Source organism: Ranitomeya variabilis, chromosome 8 (assembly GCF_051348905.1).
Source record: "Ranitomeya variabilis isolate aRanVar5 chromosome 8, aRanVar5.hap1, whole genome shotgun sequence".
In the NCBI taxonomy this organism is placed as follows: domain Eukaryota; kingdom Metazoa; phylum Chordata; class Amphibia; order Anura; family Dendrobatidae; genus Ranitomeya; species Ranitomeya variabilis.
This window is the reverse complement of record NC_135239.1, coordinates 38,365,593-38,389,480: the sequence shown is the minus strand read 5'-3', so window position 1 is coordinate 38,389,480 and position 23,888 is coordinate 38,365,593. Positions and strand designations below refer to the sequence as shown.

At 43.3% G+C, this 23,888-nt stretch overlaps 1 protein-coding gene across 3 annotated transcripts in view; it reads right to left on the bottom strand.

Moving 5' to 3' along the window:
* Window positions 1-23,888, bottom strand: part of PAPPA2 (pappalysin 2) — a 227,359-nt gene that overhangs the window by 45,318 nt on the left and 158,153 nt on the right. For all 3 annotated transcript variants that reach the window (XM_077277920.1, XM_077277918.1, XM_077277919.1), the window contains exons 13-17: window positions 22,442-22,577; window positions 7,112-7,307; window positions 5,256-5,394; window positions 4,195-4,369; window positions 1,660-1,873 (exon numbers count right to left, since the gene is read on the bottom strand). In XM_077277920.1, coding sequence (XP_077134035.1) covers window positions 1,660-1,873; window positions 4,195-4,369; window positions 5,256-5,394; window positions 7,112-7,307; window positions 22,442-22,577 — 860 coding nt within the window. The remainder of the gene's footprint in view (window positions 1-1,659; window positions 1,874-4,194; window positions 4,370-5,255; window positions 5,395-7,111; window positions 7,308-22,441; window positions 22,578-23,888) is intronic.

The window sequence follows — 23,888 nt, the reverse complement described above, 5'->3', positions numbered from 1 at the left end:
GAGCAAGTGGATCCATCTTCTGCCTGAGGAAGCTGCAGTGCATGGTCACTCTGAGTAGTGGCTCCCCCAGAGTTCCAAAGAATTCATGAGACCTGTGCTGCCCCTATCTGAACCTAGCGGTGTGCTCGTAACATTTATGCTCACCATAGACCTGATGTGTCAGTCATGACTCTATTATGCCCGCATTAGACCTGAAGTGTCAGGCATGGCTAGTGATAAGATCCTACTCATTGTACGTCAGAATTGCCAACCAAAGCATGCTCAGTAGACCAGGGACTAATCCAGTCCCTGAATCGGACATCACTGATGACTAGTGATGGGCGAATATACTCGTTACTCGAGATTTCTCGAGCACGCTCGGGTGACCTCCGAGTATTTTTTAGTGCTCGGAAATTTAGTTTTTATTGCCGCAGCTGAATTATTTACATCTCTTAGTCAGCTTGATTACATATGGGGATTCCCTAGCAACTAGGCAACCCCCACATGTACTTATGCTGGCTAACAGATGTAAATCATTCAGCTGCAGTGATGAAAACTAAATCTCCGCGCACTAAAAAATACTCGGAGGACATCCGACCGTGCTCGGGAAATCTCGAGTAACGAGTATATTCGCTCATCACTACTGATGACACTTCGCATCAGGGTGGGGACAGAGGCTGCTACAGTGACAATAGTCTCTGTCCCCGATGATGTCTCGTTTGAGTATATATTGGGGATTTGCAAATGAAATGTCATCAAACAAGAAGTTGGCAAAAAAAAGAAGCAGATAGAGTAGAGAGGGAACAATTTGGACTTTTCAATTAAGTTATATTAGAAAAGCAATTCGATTATTACATTAAACAAATATACATTTAGGATTAAATCAATGTTCATTTCAGAACACCTCTTTAAGTAATTCATACAATACATGACTTGATGAGACACACTGCCTGCAACTTAGCAATAACTGTATATGCAGCCAAATATAGATAGCACCAGAAGATATAAGTCTATGTATTATAATACAGTGACTAATGCAGAGGAAAGTGTGTGGAGCTGACAAATATAGGCAAAGAAAGTTAGCTACCAAGCTACCATAATGATCTCCCAGAGCTGCGGCATTATTCGCCAATCTATCCCCCCTTTAGACCAATATGCGGCATGCAACCATGTCCCATGTGACGCAGCGCGGTATCATGCAAAACCATGCGTTGGGTTGTTGGATATTACATGTCGGCTCAGTCTGAATTTAAAAAATATGGAACATTTCTCTGTAGTGTTGCTACAGTTAGGATAACTATAATTGGAAAAAAAATGGCGAGTCTGTATTTTTTACGTTTTGGGCTTTAGCTTTAATTTAAAAAAAAAATCATTTTGCATTAACAGAAATACAGCTATAAATCACACATATTGCATATATATAAGCCTGAGAGGTGGGTGATATGATGAGTTATTTCCATCAGTCTTTATCACAAGTGGATAAAACTTCTGAGTTAGAAAAGTTCACCCTGTACTCGTTAATGAGTTCTCTGCCATGATTTCTAACAGTTGGTGGCACAGAATAGAAAGAAACGGTAACTGTTACTTTTATAAAGAGCGCAGATGTGATCGTCGAAGGTGAGAAGCGTTTAGCATATTACAAAAATATAATTTCAGAATTGTTACAGTTTCATCACAAACCTCCGCTGTCGTCTCTCTGAAACTTCTGCTACGTGGTAGCCCAGTTTACATCGGTATCTGCACATTGACCCGACATCATGGTTTCCCAGATGGCAGCGAGGCGTGAGTAGTCTGGCATTCGATATGGCTGGTGGAGCATCACATTCAATCTTGCAGTAGCCTTCAGGAAGAGACCAGTGGCCATCCCACATGCACATTACCCACTGGCTCATGCCTACAACCCAGAGAAATGCAAATAACTCTTTGTGCAGTCAATAGTTATACGTTGTACAAAAGTTTTTGGCTCCGGTTAGCGATGAGCGAATGTGCTCAGATAAAGTGTTATCCAAGTATCTTGGGTTTGATCGGTTAATATGTTCGAGTCCCTGCAGTTGCATATCTCGGGGCTGTCCGACAGCCACAACACACGCCGGGATCGTTTGTTAGGCAATCCCTGCATGTGTTGCGGCTGTCTACCGTTGTACAAAAGTTTTTGGCCCCGATTAGTGATGAGCGAATGTGCTCGGATAAGGTGTTATCCGAGCATGCTCAGGTGTTATCCAAGTATCTTGAGTGTACTTGGATAATATGTTCGAGTCCCTGCAGTTGCATATCTGATGGCTGTTCGACAGCCACAACACACTCAGGGATTGTTTTTTTGTTAGGCAATCCCCGCATGTGTTGCGACTGTCTACCGGCTCAAAACATGCAACCACACAGACTTGAACATATTATTCAAGCACACCCAAGATACTCAGATAACACCCGAGCATGCTCAAATAACACGTTATCTGATCACATTCGCTCATCACTAGCCCCGATTCATCATTGGCAGGGGTTTTTTAAGTCACTTTCCCTTTTTTTGTCTTGTGGTATTCATTGCCATTTTTTTATGCCAAATTCTTCTATATGGCGAGCGCGGTTCATAAATTTTGTGCAAAGTAAAAAATGGTCTTTATTTTTGTCTTTGGTCTGTTTTTTGCAACTTTTTAGACACACATTTTATAATATGGCACAAGATTTGCACCAAAGTTTCTTATGTAAAGAAAATCACTCCGGGATGGGGGCTGGAGTCTGATGACGACTCCTTTGGCATGCACTGAGATTCTCAAATGAAGAGTCATCAAAGAGAGTAGTGAGAGAATGGTAAGGACTTTTTAATTAAAGTACATTATATTAGAAAAGCGTTTAGATTACGACATTAAATAGATAGACATTTATGATCAAAATTAATTGTAGTTCCGGATGTCCCCTTTAAGACCAATTGTTGTGATTGCATTTAAGACGCATGGGGACCATGAAAGTAAAATTAGTTGAGGAGCTGAGCAATAGTGCTAATATACACTATGATAGGTTTACAGAAAACCTCGGACATCAAATGTATAACAGGCAGAAGCAGCATTGTCTTGGATTTCATCTAGAAGGAGCAGGTAAGTAATTATATTTTTATGTGCGAGTTATATTAAAATAAGCATAGAAACATTTAGTAATCCTGGAGGCTACTGGAAATTATCCTGAAAGATAATGTCACTTGGTGTAATGGCGATCCTTGTGATCATTATAAGGCAAGAACTCCGGGGCTGAAAATTCTTGTTTTGAAAGTCGTAAAATAAATTGCCATTGTTTTCCAGAAATGTCACTGATTAAATGCAGTACACTGTCATAACATATAGTAGATGCTGCATTCCATTACTGTCACCCGAGATATTTTTCAAAAAGCAATCAAATATTTTTACAGACTAATAACAAAAGTACCATCTACAGGCTGCAAAATGGTGCTACATCCTCCGCTCCAAATTACATTTGATGGCCCCTGATCTATAGCTCTTCTAAGTATTATCCTGTAAAGTCACACCTGCTCAGAGGAATAAAAAAAACTAATGTACAAGCCCGACAAGGCACCTAATGGGTTTGTCCAGAGACATTAAGCTTTTTCTTTTTTTTTACAAATGGAAACCAATAAAACTTATTAATTTAAGAAAGTTTCCAGAAACAAAAATTGGGAGAACCAAAGCTAATAGAAATATATTAGCAATAGTGATGAGCGAGCATGCTCGGATAAGGTATTATCAGAGCACGATCGTGTGCTAATGCTCGAATACCATGTTTGAGTCCCCGCGGCTGCATGTCTCGCGGGGGTCCAACAGCCGCAACACATGCAGGGATTACCTAACAAACAGGAAATCCCTGCATCTGTTTCTCCTGTCGAACCCCCATGGTGACTTCCACATAGTATTCGAGCATGCCGAAGACAACGATCATGCTCAGACAACACCTTATCCGAGCACGCTCGCTCATCACTAATTAGCGAGTCAAACAAATACGAAACTTTAAGTCCATAGCAATAGTCAAAATGATCAGATTCAATATCACAGCAGGAAAATCACATTGATTAAAAATAACAAAACAAAAAAACATTTTATTTAACTAAAAGCCAAAATTACTTTCCTAGATTAGCGTCCTTAATTGCCAAAATTACACCATCATCAAAGTACTTGATTACTGGAACTACTACTTGATTAGGACAAACATTTCATGGCAGCTGTATGTTTATACCTTGGAATTTGGCAGGAGGAAGGCACGTGAAGAAGCAGCGGCTTTCTAAACCCGTTCCATCTGGACAAAAAAAGCTGGCGTGGAATACCAGTGATGGTGGAGGAGGTCCACAATCCAAAAACTCACACGTTACACTTAAATTCCAGCGTCCGGCTAAACATTTTAAGGAAGCGTCCTGATTTAAATATAATAAATACATGACACATGAGTAATGGTAAATGTTTCTAATATGATTTATTAAAATGTATTACCTTTTAAATATATTTTTTATAGAGAGCAGGGGCCTAGGGGGTAACTTTTCTACTTGTGGAGAGTGACAATCCAAACATGGCATTTAAAAGTAAGGAGACTTATAGGCCATGCATGCTCCTCTGGGAAATGAAATATGTAAATTGTTTCTTAAGGGAGGATGAGAGCTAGAACTGTAGCACCACCTATTGGAAGCAGTGATCCTAAAAGTCAATATTTACTCTTTGAAGAGCCTTGCAATATGACTTGGTATAAAAGCCAAACCAGAATCTCAATATTCAGACACGGTGTTTCATCATAATGATTTTTAGGGTTGCTGCTTCCAATAGGTGCCTCTAGAGTTCTAGTCCTCCTCCTAGGTTTTGGTGTACCCTTGGTGTGGCCAAGAACTCAGTACTCCATTATGCGGTCTCAATTTTCATTCAGAGCACAGTCCCTGATCCTGATTGACCGCTTTCCCACAGCGAGCGCAGCCTGAACTCAAACTACTGGACACTAAAATCCAGTGGCGCTCAGACAAGGCCAGTGCAGGAGAGCTCACATTGTGGGTTCAGGAGCACTCCCGTCCTTCTCTACTGACTGCAGCTACCTGCCCCATCAGATCTCTGAGTTGGTTGCCATAAGGTCCAGTGTCCCTATCATAGCATGGGCAAGTGTTATTATAGGGAAAATGCTGATACTCCACGTTACCATTGACCTCGAGAATGAGAGAATTACATTTCCTGCCATGCTGGGCCTTAATTAGCACTTTGCCACAAGTTATTACATTTCTTCTTAGAGAAATATGATTTATGCCTTAGGTTCTGACTTACCTGTAAGATTCTATGTCCTGTCTTACTAACTGTATGGAGAACATAGCCCTCATCACATGTCACTGAACATAGCGTCTCTCCATCCTGATCTGTCGAACATTGGGCAGTCCCATGTAATACATGCAGAGTCGGGCATGAGCTGGTGAATTAAATGGACACAAATTACATGACTGAAGTATCTTTCCCAATAAACTATTTTATTTAAAACTCTCAAAGTCCCAATAAAAAGTCAATGGAAACCTATAAGAAGCCATGACACCAGTGTCATTGGAAACCTGTGAGAAGCCATGACACCAGTGTCATGGAAACCTGTGAGAAGCCATGACACCAGTGTCATGGAAACCTGTGAGAAGCCATGACACCAGTGTCATTGGAAACCTGTGAGAAGCCATGACACCAGTGTCATGGAAACCTGTGAGAAGCCATGACACCAGTGTCATGGAAACCTGTGAGAAGCCATGACACCAGTGTCATGGAAACCTGTGAGAAGCCATGACACCAGTGTCAATGGAAACCTATAAGAAGCCATGACACCAGTGTCATTGGAAACCTATAAGAAGCCATGACACCAGTGTCATTGGAAACCTGTGAGAAGCCATGACACCAGTGTCATTGGAAACCTGTGAGAAGCCATGACACCAGTGTCACTGGAAATCTGTGAGAAGCCATGACACCAGGGTCATGGAAACCTGTGAGAAGCCATGACACCATTGTGATCATAGCTTGAAATCATCACTGTTTCAAAGTCTCAATAAACTTTGCATAAATGAACAATACCAGCAAGCATAGGAAACTTTCTTATATAGATCTTCTCAGAGAAAATATCTTTTTTTCTCCACTTGTGAGCCATTTCTCCCTCAGACACCTTCTGAACACATTTTTCACTCATAAAAGCAGCTAAAAGTTTGTTCTGCTCAAGATAAAATGGACCGATAGCTCAACGATGGGTCAGATTACAACTTTCTATCAAAGTCTATGGTGTGAAGATGGGGAGAGAAAAGGAGCAGTACATAAAGAGAGGAAGAGAGACACACACAGATAATACTGTTGCATTCTTGTGTTTAAAGGGAATCTGTCAGTAGTATTTTGCCCCCCAATCTTTTTATTTGGGCATGTAGCTCTTTCAAAGACAAGTCCAGGAATACCTTTACATGGCCAGTCCGTTCCTCCATTACTGAAAAATCAGTGTACAAGTTTATATGTAAATGAGGCTCTAGATCTGAAGTCACTGTCACTCCAGCTCTATTTCTCACCCAGCACCACCTCCTCCTGTTTGACTGATGGCCCCTTTGCCTGAAGTCACACAGCAAACAGACTTAGAGCTGGCATGACAGATTCTTCAGACTTACAGCCAAATTTAGTTAACAATTCAAATGCTGATTCATCAGGAACGGAGGAACAGACTGTCTAGGTAAAGGCATTGCTGAACTTTTCTTTGAAAGAGCTACATTGGCATATAAATAATTTGGGAGGTAAAATCCTGCTGACAGATTTCTATTAATCTTAACCCAGAGCTGCATTCACAGCTACATTGCTTAGTACAGTTGTTTAAAATCATCCGTACTGCTGCTACTTTTGAAGATGTGCTACAAAGAGACAGAGGAGCAGGGATTACTCATGTTTCTGTGGACTATGTATGGGAGATATCATAGCAGCTAGCCTGCACCCTCTAGCTCAGAGACAGATAGAACTTGCAGAGGGGTAAACTAGTGAACAATGCTACATCAAATTCATGTAATGGCCAGACATAATATTACTCTTCATATACGCATACATGGCAGCTCATTTTCAAAAGTCACCCAAAATGATAGGTTAGCCTTAAAAGTATCTAGACTTCATAGCATTTCATCAAATACCTGCAATTCTTTCTGATAAGTTCCTGATTTCTCCCCACTGATGAATCGCTGCTGGTACCTGGGGATCTAAGGGCGACTCCATGCACCCCGATGAGCGAGGAGGAGAACTTCAAAGTAAGTGACTCCACTCTGTACATTGGGTTTTGGGGACATCTCAAAACCGCAGGATTATTCTGGCATGAAAGCTGGTGCGTTCCTAGGAAAACACAGGTACGATGATGGCTTTAGCTGGTTATTCTGAGGAATGTACATTTCAAAGTGATAGTATATATATATATACATGCTGGGGTATACATCTCAACTGAAGAAACTTTGGGATTTATGTTGTCATCAATGGGAGAACCATGAATAGCTTTCACAACAGAATACATATAATTGAAGTTTATTCCTTGCAAGTTATTATTTTTGATGAAGAAAGCATATTTTAAGGCATGTGTCTGTTATTTTCTTTTACACAAGACCTCAGAATCTAAAGGGTCATTTGGCAGCGGCAGAAATGGGGCCTCCACGTGGAGCCTATTCGCTTGTACTGAAGATGCTGTATGAGCACTGTTGTGTCCCTGCAGTGCAATTCACTCCCATTCCCCACCTCCGGGAAGTGCTTTGCAAATGTTTTGAGTGATCATTTTTAATCGTATATATTGAATATAATACGGACCTCACTTTATTATTATCATCACTTCTAAACATCTTTTTGTCAGTTACAATTTTTTCTCCTCATTTTACCTTTAATCTTTTAGGATCAGGATAAATAGATGGGTTCTCCATTATGGACAATCTCTACGTTTGATAAATAATCTGATCAGAACTGCTGCAACCCCATCAATAAATTGTAATACGTGGAAACCAGGCTGTAAGTGTTAAAAGTGTTTACCTGTAGCGCCACCACAGGTACAATTCTGCATTACATTGTGCCTACTAAAATGAATGGTCTCTTTGTGAGTCCTCAGTAGTTGATACTGAGGACTCTCAATTCTAAATATTTTTCTATCCACTGGCTAATACGGTACCAAGATATATATCTTTCCTCTTTGCCTAGTGGAGGAAGGTACAGCTCTTCCAGCGTGTTAGGACACCGCCGGCACCCCTACACGTGTCCTCTCCCCTCTCCCTGCAAGGATGCCGGCATGCGTACTACTTACCTGTTCGCGCTCTTTCAGTGTCTATCTGCTCCTAGGACCTGCACTCATCATGCAGGTCTCTTTGGAGTGGGCTGAGGGTTCTCCCTATCTCTAAAAGAGCCAATGCACAAGTTGCTAAAGCCATCCCCAGCCAACAGCTGCGAGACATCTTGTATATAAGGCATCCTCCCCTATTGGGAGGTGCCTCAGCAACTTTAGTTAGCTTTTGTGATTCCTGTTAGTTAAAAAGTCCCCGTGCTCCTTATCTGATCTGCTCTGTCTGAACCCATCTCAGTTCACCCTGATGAACCCATACCCCATACCTGCTCAGTATAAACTTGCACCTGAGAACCAGCATCTGTAATCCCGTACTATGGTGTCCAGTGTTTCTGTTCCAGTGCTGCTTGTGCTGTATCATGCCGCTAACCAGTTCCTAGCCGATCCTGATTCCCTGTCTCCTTGGGGCCAGCTGCCATGGCTCCTAGGGGCTGACATGGAGCAACATCTGGTGTGAACCTGGAGCTAAGTCTAACCCCACCGTCAGGGGCTCTAGCGAAGAGTCAGGTGCTCCCTGGACCGTGGCACAGTGGCCCCACAACCATGTATGTAGTAACAAAGTGGATGCTCTTTTCCATCACTCAGAACTTTGACCAAGAAATCAAGATTCTGAACAAAAACTCCCCCATTAGTAACTAAAACAGAATGGTAATACCCATTTTTATAGGTGGGAATAATTTTTTAAGTACTAATAACACTACCGTATTTTTTGGACTAATCGACACAATTTTTCCCCAAAATTTGAGAGGAAAATGGGGGGGGGGTGTTTTATAGTCCGAATGTAGCTTACTGGGGGAGGGGTGGTGGTGGAGTGAGGTCACAGGAGGCAAAGTTGCTGGAGGCGGCAGGAGTGAGGAGATCGTGCCGGCCTTGGGTTAAGAGGAGGGAATGTACCGGTGGTGTGAGGCAGAAGCCATTGATCTCCCAGTGGTGGGCTACAGGAAAATGGCACCAGTGTTGGCATATGTGCAGATTTAGATCTTGGCTCAATGATGAGCCAAGATCTCAGTCTGCATATGCCTTGCCTCCAGTGCCATTTTCCTTTAGCCCACCACCAGGAGATCAATGTGTGTAGCAGAGACTCGGCTCCTGCTTCGCACCGCTGACATTTTCCTGAGGCCCACCAACCCTGCTCCTGCCTCCTGTAACCCCACTCCACCGCCGCGGCTCCCTGGTAAGATAAATTCCAGCTATAACACGGACCCCCATTTTCACTTAAAATATTCTTCTTTTTTGCCTATTTTCCTCCCCTGAACTAGGGGAGTGTCTTATTATCTGGTGCGTCTTATAGTCCAGAAAATGCGGTGAATTGCAGATACAGCCTTTTAGGACAGGCTGGACTATAGTTTGCAGTATGTGGTATGTTCACATGTGGCAATTGGCCTGCATTTTTATGTTTTAGTTCTTTAATGACTTTCATCATTTTCAGTTGCCTGATATTAGAATATCAATATCTACATAGCTTGTGCCACTTATTAAGCTGTGTATTGCTTTGTCAATACAATCAGTGTTTTATCAGTAGGAGAGTATCAATAGAAGACTCGGTGCCTCATGCCTTCTAGTGAACTGCTCTGTGTAACCCCACCTCTACCCCTGAAAGCATCATTTCGTCAGTAAACTAAGAAAGCTGCCAATCAGTGGTGTGGGCGGGGTTATACAGAGCTCAGCGTTTGAGCTCTGCTAGATCTGCAGCAGAGAAAACATTGAGCGTATCAAAATGACATCATGCAGATCAGCAAGTGACACATCTCTGAAATTAGGATCTCTGTCCCTACATCATGCTGCTCTGAGATTAATAGCAAAAACCTTTTGACAGAAGCCCTGTAAAAAAAAATTTCCAATCTGATTAATTATTTGTACTTCTTTCAAAATAAGCAAAAATAAACTTTTTTTTTCCCTACAGAAATACTGCATCATCATCATTATTGAGCATTGAGAAAATTAGAATTCTGTATTTCTAGTTTTGCATTTTTCTAAACAAAGTGCATGATAGTTATGTCATCTGTTCAGTGAATGCTGATGCCATATGATTTATTGTGTAATCTCATGATATTGATTTAATTTCCATAATGTAAAACAGTGTGACATCCAGAGCAAAATGATAAATAATTACTCACACACAACAATAAGCAAAGAATATAAATGACAGCTAAGAGAATAACAGAACTGACTCCAGTATTTCTGAACTCAGATCATCTAGAATTGTTACCAATTGGATAATCATTTTAAGTGATTTTAACTGCTCTACACCAATAACCTCTTGTTGTTCCATCTGATGTCTGTTTCCAGAATCTCCATTTTTCATCCTGCTATCCTTTATAGCTTCTGAACACTGCTACTGGTATTTCCTGGCATAACTCCGGATACTGCCCCTGGTAACTCCTTGCCATGTCCTTGGTTGGATTTTGGACTCTGTCTCTAGTACTTCTTGACCTAAGCTCCTGGGTAGTGCTCTTGGTATATCTGGCCCTGCTCCTGTACACTGCCCCGGTATCTCCTGGACACTGCTCCTGGTTTCTCATGGACTGTTTCTGGACATAGCTCCTGTATCATTTGCCCTGCTCCTGAACACACCTCATGTGCCTCCTGGCCTGTTTCAGGACATTGCTCCTAAATCTCCTTATCTGCTCCTGTGTTTCCTGGTCTACTTCTGGACACTGCTCCTGTATCTCCTGGACTTTTCCTGACCACTGCTCTCGGTATCTTCTGGCCCTATCTACTGCATAATCCTGGACTATGCTCCATATACTTGAATCTCCTGGTCTGCTCCTGGATATTGCTCCTTGTGTCTCCTGGCCCTATCCCTAACCTGCTCCAGGACACTGCTTCTGGCATCTCCTGACCTTCTCCTGGACATTGTCCCTAGTATCTCCTGGCCTGCTCCTTGACACTGTCCCCAATATCTCCTGACCTGCTCCAGAACATTGTCCCTAGTATCTCCTGGCCTGTTCCTGGACACTGTCCCTAGTATCTCCTGGCCTGCTCCTGGACACTATCCCCAGTATCTCCTGACCTGCAACTGGACATTGTCCCCAGTATCTCCTGAACTCTGTCCCTGGTATGTCCTGACATGCTCCTGGACACTGTCTCTGGTATCTATTGACCTGCTCCTGGATACTGTCCCCAGTATCTCCTGACCTGCTCATGGACATTGTCCTTAGTATCTCCTGACCTGCTCCTGGACACTGTCCCCAGTATCTCCTGACCTGCTCCTGGACACTGTTCCCGGCATCTCCTGAACTGCTCCTGGACATTATCCCCAGTATCTCCTGACCTGCTCCTGGACACTGTCCTTGGTATCTCCTGACCTGCTCCTGGCCCCTGTCCACGGTATCTTCTGACCTGCTCCTGGACACTGTCTCTGATATCTATTGACCTGCTCCTGGATACTGGCCCTGGTATCTCCTGACCTGCTGCTAGACACTGTCCATTGTATCTCCTGACCTGCTCCTGGACACTGTCCTCATTATCTCCTGATCTGCTCCAGGACACTATCTCTGGTATCTATTGACCTTCACCTGAATACTGTCCCCAGTATCTCCTGACGACCTGCTCCTGGACACTGTCTCCAGTATCTCCTGACCTGCTCCTGGACACTGTCCCTGGTATCTCCTGACCTGCTCCTGGACACTGTCCCTGGTATCTCCTGACCTGCTCCTGGACAATGTTTACGGTATCTCCTGACCTGCTCCTGGACACTGTCCACTGTACCTCCTGGTTTGCTCTCGTGCACAGTGCTACTGGTATCCTTCCGGGTACTGCAAGTCATTTGCCATTCACTTCCATAAGAGCTGAGCTACAGGACCTGAAAACAGCCAGTACATTGTGTACAAATCTGTATTGTTCTGGCTCTATAATCTGTTCACATTTGGCCTCTGGAACTAAAGGTAGCTGACTTGTGGGGATTAGTGTTGAGCGATACCGTCCGATACTTGAAAGTATCGGTATCGGAAAGTATCGGCCGATACCGGCAAAGTATCGGATCTAATCCGATACCGATACCCGATACCAATACAAGTCAATGGGACTCAAGTATCGGACGGTATCCCTGATGGTTCCCAGGGTCTGAAGGAGAGGAAACTCTCCTTCAGGCCCTGGGAACCATATTAATGTGTAAAATAAAGAATTAAAATAAAAAATATTGATATACTCACCTCTCCGACGCAGCCTGGACTTTACCGCCGTAACCGGGAGCCTTCTTTGCTTAAAATGCGCGCGTTTAATGGTTTCCGTGACGTCACGGCTTCTGATTGGTCGCGTGCCGCCCATGTGACCGCGACGCGACCAATCACAACAAGCCGTGACGTAATTTTCAGGTCCTGAATGCCTAGAATTAGGCATCAGGACCTGAAAATTACGTCACGGCTTGTGATTGGTCGCGTCGCGGTCACATGGGCGACGCGACCAATCACAAGCCGTGACGTCACGGGAGGCAGTAAACGCACGCATTTTAAAATTACGTCACGGCTTCTGATTGGTCGCGTGCCTACGCCCATGTGACCGCGACGCGACCAATCACAAGCCGTGATGTAATTTTCAAATCCTGAATGCCTAGAATTAGGCATCGGGACCTGAAAATTACGTCACGGCTTGTTGTGATTGGTCGCGTCGCGGCCACATGGGCGGCACGCGACCAATCAGAAGCCGTGACGTCACGGAAACCATTAAACGCGCGCATTTTAAGCAAAGAAGGCTCCCGGTTACGGCGGTAAAGTCCAGGGGCCTCCGGACAGGTGAGTATATCAATATTTTTTATTTTAATTCTTTATTTTACACATTTATATGGATCCCAGGGCCTGAAGGAGAGTTTCCTCTCCTTCAGACCCTGGGAACCATACACTGGAAACTTCCGATTCCGATTCCCGATACCACGAAAGTATCGGATCTCGGTATCGGAATTCCGATACCCGCAAGTATCGGCCGATACCCGATACTTGCGGTATCGGAATGCTCAACACTAGTGGGGATACAAAGTGTCGGACCACCACTGATGTAACACCCATTTAAATCTGAAAAAAGGTCATCTGATTATTGGAGGAAGGGGCAGTCTATCTATGAACCTTTACATAGGAAATTAAATCACAAGTTATATGCCTTTTAATGTTTTACTGTCACGTAGAAAAATCTTCTATCACCCATATCTTCCCTAAAAAAAGAACCGGCATGATAAAGCATTTGCCTTCCAGTTCAGATCTCCATTTTTATGCATACAAATGCTACAATTTCTGAAAGTCTGCAAGCAAAAATCTCCATTATATAATGATCATCAGAGTACATTGTAAGCAGGCTGTTGCCAGAGGAAGAACGTGAATTATTTATTCCTGAGAAGAGAATGCTTTGTATTATAACATACCACAATACTAGCTATCCCATGTAAGGTCAAGAATTTCGCTGTACTTGGGCATTACCATCTGAAATGTACTGATCAATTCAGTAAAGAACGAGAAAATGAGTTTGTTGGCCTGGTTTGAAATAAAGTAAAAGAATTTGGCACTCCAGAATATAATGCAAATAGATTTATTTCACACAGTGTCTATTTTGTTGTAAAAAAAAATATGTTTAACATTTCGTCCCAAAGGCCTTCATCAGAACAGGGTATTCATATCAATGTATATGTGTCACGGGGCTACCGTGACAGAGAGGTTCCAGAGAACCGCAGCGCTCTGGGCCTCGTTCACACACAGTGAACAGAAGCTCTTCACCTGTATTCTGGCTGCTTTGTGCCAGCAGTACAGGAGTTAACCTTATTGCTGAGTTGCTGAGAGTTGGGTCTCTCAGCTGAAGTGGATCTTGTAATCTGATCCTCTATATAGACCCAGTCCTGACTTCAGCTATTGTCAGTGATCAGTTCTACTGCCTGGCTTGGAGGTTGAAGGCGCGTAGTGTTGGAGGTTTAGTAACAGAGATTGGTGTCTGCTGTTTTGGTTGCATGTAAAACCTGTTTTCCTTCCTAGTTTATTCCTTCTCTTTCCTTCTCTGTGTTTCCTCTGTGGTTGTGTGAGCATTTGGTGAGTTTGAGACTATTAGTTACCTTGTCTGTTTACCCTGTTGTTTGTTGTATTATTACACTGGTGCAGTCCACCTCCTTTGGGGGGAGAGGGGGCCACTGATAGGGCCTGCACAGGAGACAGGGATACGCTGGCGGCTCAGGCCTCCTAACCATCATAGGTACCCCTGAGATAAGGGAAAGCCAGGGCCCCATTATAGTGGCAGGGTCAGGTGCGGGTCCCAGTACACCGTCCTGCCCCTTTATCGCCGTTTACAACGTAACAATATGGCTGGAGACAAGCAGTATGCGAACATCAGAGAAAGTCCCTATGAAAAAAGTGCTGGGGAAAAGCACTACTGTGCAATAGGAAAAGCGAGGTTGTGCTATTCATCAGCAGGTTTGTGCTCTGTAATCTGACAGCAGCATGACGTAGGGGCAGAGACCCTGATTCCAGTGATGCATCACTTAGTTTACTGGGTGCAGCAGTTGTGACACAATCCCTGTTTTCTCTGCTGTATATGCAGCAGGAATGCTGAGCTGTGTATAACTCTGCTTACATCACTGATTGGCAGCATACTGTGTACACTGTATTTTGGCAGAAAGCTGCTAATTAGTGGTGGTTGGTGGGTTGGACTTGGAGGCACAAGGCATCTAGTCATCTACTGATAATCTCTTACTGATAAAACATTGATTGTATTGAAACAGCAAAACACAGCTCAGTAAGTGAAACATTTCTGAAAACAGGGTCCATGACACTATTTCTACAGAAGTCTCAATAAGCAAAGGTTTACTTGTATAAAAATTGATAACTCTAATTCAAGGTACTAAGTCAGCAAGCAAACCTGCAATCAGATGGGAACAGGTCGGAGCAGGTGGAGTAACGTGATACACAGTAGACAAGCAGAGGTCAGGGCAGGCAGCAGACAATAATTTGTGCTAAGGAAAATGTCAAGGCAAAGCCAACAGTACCAGAATGCCCCTTAACACAGTAGAGGAACAAAAATAATTTTGCTGCAGTGCGGAAATATTAAGGAAAGATACTTTTGAAGCATGTGATGACTAGGAAGTGGCTGGAGGGTAGACATATTGGCCAACAAGCAGGTGGTTGACTATGGTATACAGTAGACAAGCAGAGGTCAAGGCAGGCAGCAGACAATAATTTCTGGTCAGGAAAAAGCCAAGGCAAAGCCAACAGTACCAGAATGCCCCTTAACACAGTAGAGGAACAAAATTAATTTTGCTGTGGTGCAGAAGTATTAGGAAAAGGATGTCACTCCTCTCTCCAAGTCCCACATGGCCATCCTGTATGGTGCATACATCCTAGATCCTATTCTTAGATTAGTTTTACTGAGTATCAGTAATTTTACTAGAATTTACGATATATTTTTAGGTCACACTTTGCTATATAAAATCTGCCTTACTTTCACATGAAAAGCAGCAACCGAGAGATCAAGAGGGCAGTCACAGAGAAAAGTCATAGAAGACCTGCCCAGAGGAGAACGGAGCACAAGGTATGGACCAGGGGCTGGCTGAGAAAGTTTAGCATGGGGGGGCAAACACAAAGCACTGGCCCAGGAGTAGTGGCCAATCCTTAGGCCACATTCACACGCTCAGTATTTGGTCAGTATTATAGTATCAGTATTTGTAAGCCAAAACCAGGAGTGGGTGATAAATACTGAAGTGGTGACGTGTTTCTATTATACTGAATGTGTGAACGTGGCTTTAGGCTAAGGTCTCACATTCCATTTGACACATGTAGTGCGCTTCCGAGGTGCGGCTGCTAGGAAACCATTTCATAAAACCTTGAATCCATCTTCTTAGGAGTCATACAGTAATGTGTTACACACAACAAATGTTACCTGAAAACCCGGTATTAATCTGCTTACATTTATAATCCCATGCCCTCATCGTGCAGTAACACCCCAGTGTGCACAGTCACACATAGTGTAAGATTGCACTGCAGATCCACAGGGCAATGACAGAAGAACAAGCTGGATGCAGTTTCAGATACACAGTGAAGCTGGGTGTATGCTTCTTGTCTTCATCAGCGCACTGTGAATGTGTAACGCACTCCATTAACGCTGCTATTAACCCTGTGTGACCAAATTTTTACTATTGATGCTGCCTATGCAGCATCAATAGTAAAAAGATCTAATGTTAAAAATAATTAAAAAAATAAAAAATCATTATATACTCACCTTCCGCCGCCTTTCCCGCTCCTCGCGATGCTCCGGTGACCGCTCCATGCAAGCGGCAGGTTCCGGTGCCAAGCATGGTATGCGAGAAGTACCTGCCATGACGTCCTGCGCTCTTACCAACCCTGGGACCGGACGCTGCCGCGTGCACCGCACACAGGGCCAGGACTTCAACAGGCCTTCGGAAGGTGGGTATATGTTTATTTTTTATTTTAAGTCTGTATACTACGTGGCTCTGTGCTGTATACTCCGTTGCTGTGCAATATACTACGTGGCTGGGCAATATACTACGTGGCAACTACTTTTAACAGGATCTCTATCACGACCCGGGCTCTATGTGTTACTGTGTCTCAGGTGATAGGGTGGACAGATGAAGTGAAATCAGCTGTCCTGCCGGTTTCTGCTGTGCCACATGGAGTCTGACACAACCTCGGTCTTCCGGCTACTGGTGTTTGCACTCTGCAAGGAGGTAGCTCAGTCACAGCTTTTCTCCCCAGTTGTTTCCTCTCCTTTGCCTGTCTCTCCTGCATGCTCACTACAATGTGTTCTTCTTTCTGTATTCTCTCTTTCTCCAGGAGCTGCAGCATCTCTTGGCTGCACGGCCCCTTCAGTCCTTCTGACACTCACTGTCTGACTGCTATCTTCCCTGTCTCTCTGACAGACTGACTCACTTTCTCTCAAGACCAGAATATATATATAGGGGAGCCACCCATAAACTGGATCAGAGCTTCCCCTTCTGGCCTCGAGTGTGAACATGTTGTGTGCATTGTGATTACCTGAGAAAAGAGATCTTACCTAGCTTCCAAGTGTGACATCACTCTCCCCATGAGGAAAGCAATGTCACCGTAACAACCAGGACCCTGGGGTGTTACATCACCACTTACATGGACGCATAAATACACTCGTCATTATGTACCCAAATGAACATAGTCACAGAATACACTGCAGTGGCAATCTGAGGCTGCATTTAATCACACGGAATGAGACATATTGAAAATTATTCTCCTGTTTCTGTCTGCCCCACCTGCTCCCCTATAGTTGAGTTTCCCCCTTTCTTCTCCCCAAACATCTAAGAACTAGCCTGAGACTTTATCATAAGCTTCCCTTATTGCCTGTTGCCGCTCACACATCTGTATGAAGGTCCTTCCACATGGTGATCTGGCATCAATCGAATATCCCTTCGGCAGATATTAGCTACTCACAAAAGGCACCCTTACAAAATCCAGCTGCTGCAGCATCTCAGCGAGGATGAGCCAGAGCGGCGCACTGAATTTGCAGAATGGGCAAAACAAAAATTTGAACAGGACCCTTAGCTTACACAGAAAATTATGTTCAGTGATGAGGCAAACTTTTTTGGGTGGGCCATTTATATGGATACACCTAAATAACATAGGAATGGTAACAGCTTTCTTGCGTAGGGTGTCTTGCATTGAAATCTGCCGCAATCACGTGGGAACACAGTTCATCAACACATTTTCTATCCGCTCCTCACGTGTTAACCTATGCGACATGTCAATGGCTGTAAACAAAGAGAAACTTATAAATAACTCATGAAAGAGTAAAGTTACGTTAAAACCAAGCACACTGTTGTTTTTCTTGTGAAATTTTCAATAAGTTTGATGTGTCACATGACCCTCTTCCCATTGGAAAAAATAAAGTTGGATCCAAAATGGCCGACTTCAAAATGGCCGCCATGGTCACCACCCATCTTGAAAAGTTTTCCTCCTCCCAAAAGCAGGAAGTTGATATCACCAACCATTCCCATTTTATTCACGTGTATCCATATAGATGGCCCACCCTGTAGAGTAGTAGAGTGTTTATTTCTCACTATATTTATATACATCAGATAATATAGTTGCTGGACTTCAAGTTAGATCCAAGGAACAGATGTCGCCAAATGTTAGTGATTCACTGATAATGACACAGTGTTTTCTTATTGCTTTTATATCTATAAACACCTTCACGAGTTGTTAAGTAATCAGAACGTGACACTAAGGAAGCCAAAATATCTCCAGCAGATGGCATGACATCATGAGAAGTACGGGCGAGAGCGTATGGTAACACCTATCACACGCTGAATGTGCTGTGCCTACACAATCATGTCTGGTTAGTAAGCCTGGAGCTACTACAGCATCTAACAAACCCAGACTTGGGATAGTTTCTATAGTTTTCCCCTTGTATGACTGGATGATATATACATTTATTACACAGTATATATATATATATTTGATGACAGAACATACATATAATACTGTCGTTGATTATCAGCTGATGCTTCGCACAATGTCCTGTTCTGTATGACACATTTGAATGGGAGTAAAACACGGCAAAAACCCTAACGGAATCGACACGCATAGGATTTAAAAAAAAAACGATTTGATGGTTCAAATCTGCAAGGAAAAAGTAAGCAGTGTGAAATTTTAGAAATCCCATTCACTATGTCGGTGTTGATAAACGCAGCGTTTTTTTCCACCGCAAAAACACTTGGGAAAAAAATATGGCAAAAAAAGGCAGCGTGTGAACAAGCCCAAATTCACGGAAATGGTTTCAAGAATTTGGAGACATGAAATGGAATCAAGAAGAGCAGGGAATGAGCGTGGTTGAAGAAAAGGGGCTTGGCTGACTATGTCCTAGCTAGAATCTTCTGGACTCCAATGCAAAATCACCATCTGTCACGGGTCTTTAATATGCAGAATCTCCAAAAGGGCCCTCAGCTATCACAGGTCTTTTATAAAATGCAACATTTCAATAGGGCCCCCAACTATCACGGGTCTTCAATAGAGTTGGTCATCTCATGTGGGCCAATGGGACCTTTTGGGCCTTATTATGCTCCAAGACCCAGGTGCAACTGCAACTCTTGCACCCATTATAGTTACGCCCCTGATTGCCATGTATAAAATCTGTTGAGAGTGCGCTTAGTTTGGAACAAAAGTATTACCCTCCTGGACATCTACAGTGAAAAGTTAAGAAGTTTATGTGATCCCCATAGCAAGAGTAAACTGGTGGCCCCTTTAGGTTGGTGGAGTTTGTTACTCAGGACAACCAAAGGGTTTGTTTACTCCTCCACCTCTTTATGATATTTTGGCCAATTTGCTACTAGTTTCTTAGAGAGGGGGTGTAATGCGGAGTTTGTTAACACCCAGTAACCCTTGCCTCCAAGTATCCCTACTAGTCTCAATAGTCTCCAAACTACTTGCCATACTAGTCACCATAGTCTCCAAGTTTCTATAGTCTCCATACTAGTCACCATAGACCTCATATTAGTCTCTATACTAATCTCCATACTAGTTACCATAGTCTCCAAGTTTCCATAGTCTCCAAACTAGTTTCCATATTAGTCTCCATATTCTCCAAACTAGATTCCACAGTCTCCCAGTCTCCATAGTCTCCATACTAGTCACCATAGTCTCCATACTAGTCTCTGTACTATTTTCCATACTAGTTAGCATAGTCTCCAAGTTTCCATAGTCTCTATACTAGTCTCCATACTAGTCACCATTGTCTCCAAACTAGTCTCCATAGTCTTCAAGTTTCCATAGTCTCTATACTAGTCTCCATACTAGTCACCATTGTCTCCAAACTAGTCTCCATAGTCTTCAAGTTTCCATAGTCTCAATACTAGTCTCCATACTAGCCTCCATAGTCTCCATACTAGTCTCAATAGTTTCCCAGTCTCCAAACTAGTCTCCATAGTCTCCATACTACTTTCCATAGTCTACCAGTCTCCATTGTCACCATACTAGTCTCCATAGTCTCCCAGTCTCCAAACTAGTCTCCATAGTCTCCCAGTCTCCATAGTTTCCATAATAGTCTCCATAGTCTCCCAGTCTCCGTAGTCTTCATACTAGTCTCCATAGTCTCCCTGTCTCCATACTAATCTCCATAGTTTCCCAGTCTCCATACTAGTCTCCATAGTCTCCCAGCCTCCATACTAATCTCCATAGTATCCCAGTCTCCATACTAGTCTCCATAGTCTCCCAGTCTAGTCTCCATAGTCTCCCAGTCTCCATACTAATTTCCATAGTTTCCCAGTCTCCATACTAGTCTCCATAGTCTCCCAGCCTCCATACTAATCTCCATAGTCTCCCAGTCTCCATACTAGTCTCCATAGTCTCCCAGTCTCCATACTACTCTCCATACTAGTCTCCCAGTCTCCATAGTCTCCATATTAGTCTCCATAGTCTCCCAATCTCCATACTAGTCTCCATACTAGTCTCCATACTAGTCTCCATAGTCTCCCAGTCTCCTTAGTCTCCATAGTCTCCCAGTCTCCTTAGTCTCCATAATAGTCTCCATAGTCTCCCAGTCTCCATACTAATCTCCATAGTCTCCCAGTCTCCATACTAGTCTCCATAGTCTCCCAGTCTCCATACTAGTCTCCATACTAGTTTCCATAGTCTCCCAGTCTCCATAGTCTCCATATTAGTCTCCATAGTCTACCAATCTCCATACTAGTCTCCATACTATTCTCCATAGTCTCCCAGTCTCCTTAGTCTCCATACTAGTCTCCATAGTCTCCAGTCTCCATACTAGTCTCCATATTAGTCTCCATACTAGTCTCTATAGACTCCCAGTCTCCATAGTCTCCATACTAGTCTCCATAGTCTTCCAGTCTCCATTCTAGTCTCCATACTAGTCTCCATAGTCTCCCAGTCTCCATACTAGTCTCCATACTAGTCTCCAAGGTCTCACAGTCTCCATAGTCTCCATACTAGTCTACATAGTCTCACAGTCTCCATACTAGTCTCCATAGTCTCCCAGTCTCCATACTAGTCTCCATAGTCTCCCAGTCTCAGTACTAGTCTCCATAGTCTCCCAGTCTCCATACTAGTCTCCATAGTCGTCCAGTCTCCCAGTCTCCATACTAGTCTCCATAGTCTCCCAGTCTCCATACTAGTCTCCATAGTCTCCCAGTCTCCATACTAGTCTCTATAGTCTCCCAGTCTCCATACTAGTCTCCATAGTCTCCCAGTCTCCATACTAGTCTTCATAGTCTCCCAGTCTCCATACTAGTCTCCATAGTCTCCCAGTCTCCATACTAGTCTCTATAGTCTCCCAGTCTCCATACTAGTCTCCATAGTCTCCCAGTCTCCATACTAGTCTCCATAGTCTCCCAGTCTCCATGCTAGTCTCTATAGTCTCCCAGTCTCCATACTAGTCTCCATAGTCTCCCAGTCTCCATACTAGTCTCTATAGTCTCCCAGTCTCCATACTAGTCTCCATAGTCTCCCAGTCTCCATACTAGTCTTCATAGTCTCCCAGTCTCCATACTAGTCTCCATAGTCTCCCAGTCTCCATACTAGTCTCTATAGTCTCCCAGTCTCCATACTAGTCTCCATAGTCTCCCAGTCTCCATACTAGTCTTCATAGTCTCCCAGTCTCCATACTAGTTTCCATACTAGTCTCCATAGTCTCCCAGTCTCCATAGTCTCCATAGTAGTCTCCATACTAGTCTCCCAGTCTCCATAGTCTCCATAATAGTCTCCACACTAGTCTCCATAGTCTCCCAGTCTCCATAGTCTCCCAGTCTTCATACTAGTCTCCATAGTCTCCCAGTCTCCATAGTCTCCATACTAGTCTCCATAGTCTCCATACTAGTCTCCATACTAGTCTCCATAGTCTCCATAGTCTCCCAGTCTCCATACTAGTCTCCATAGTCTCCCAGTCTCCATAGTCTCCATACTAGTCTCCATAGTCTCCCAGTCTCCATACTGGTCTCCATAGTCTCCCAGTCTCCATAGTCTCCCAGTCTCCATACTAGTCTCCATACTAGTCTCCATACTAGTCTCCATAGTCTCCCAGTCTCCATAGTGTCCATACTAGTCTCCAAGTACTCTATAGAAGCCACATTGCACGCTGTATTCTATTTTTAGATTGGTTTACTGAATATTCGTAAATTTACTGTAATTTTCAATATATTTTTAGATTATACAGCACAAGAGATAATTGTTGTATCCACTTTACTTACCAAGTGAATGGTTGTGTCCTGTCACATCCGTCAGGTGAGCAGTGACTGTAGCCGGCGGGGTGCTGGTAGGAAGGTCTCCGTCAGAGGACAGGTAAACGAGGAATGAATCTGCAAGACTGGGTTCATCAAAGCTGACCTGAGCAAAGGAGGGTTAATAATGAGATTAATAATGAGAAGGTAATCATTACCACATGTAAAGAGCAGAATATAATCCGAGCAGATAGCAACTAATAATGGTACATGGCATCTTTAATATAGTAAATGAGATCTGAATCTTACTGCATCAAGCAAATGAAAGTTTCATTATTCCACATGAATTACTGCAGATGGATCATTACTTATTCCTCTGTGAGTAAACATATTGGAGTGCACAGGTCCTCGGTACAATGCGAGGAATAAATATGAACCTAAATGTTTATCTAATGCAAAAAAAATGAACTCTAATAATTTTCAGAAGTAGGGACAGAGACCCCGATTCCAGCGATGTATCACTTAGTTTACTTGATGTTCCAGTTGCGATAGAATCCATGTTTTTGCTGTTGCAGATCTAGCAGAGCTTGGAATGCTGAGCTCCGTATAACCCCGCCCACATCGCTGATTGGCAGATTTCTGTGTACACTGTATATTGACAGAAAGCTGCCAATCAGTTGTTGGGGCAGGGTTGGACCAAGAGGCATGAGACATCTAGTCCTCTACTGATAATCTCCTGCTGATAAAACACTGCTTTTATTGAAACAGCAAAACATAGTCTAGTAAGTGACACATTGCTGGAACCAGGATTTCTGGTCCAACATCATGCTGCTCTCAGTTTACATACTAACAGATTCCCTTTAATTTAATTCCCTCTAAAACTTTTCCCATTTTTCTAGGAATAAGCAACGGCTTCTTCACCTTATGTTATCTGGTGATATATAATTGAGACAGAAAATGCCATTAAAGGGGCTATTCAGGCATAAAATATTAAAGACCTATCCATAGTATATGTGATTCATATCAGATTGGTGGGGAATGGATCCAACACACAGAAACCTATAGGGAAGGTACAGGCGACCGTATCTTCTCTCATCCAAGTGAATCGGGATGATTAGGCAAATCACACTCTGATCAGAGTTTGATCACAGTTTGATCCGATTCTCTCGAAAACAAATTCTCCATCTTCTCCATTCTGTCAGTGTGTAGATATCAGGCTGAACTCAGATGTCATCCGAGTGCAGTCCGATGGTTTCCACGGACCTTTTGACTTGCATGGCCGAGTGTGATCGGATGCAAATCGTACATGTTGAATTTGTTTTCTCTGACCGAGCCGGTCCGAGAAAAAAATTGGACAAGTGCGCGGCCCCATAGACTAACACTGTTCTGAGATTTATTTTGGCAGACCGCACTCAGACCGAAAATACAGTCATGTCCACGAGACCTTACGCTGAATGAGCAGGAATTGTACATCACC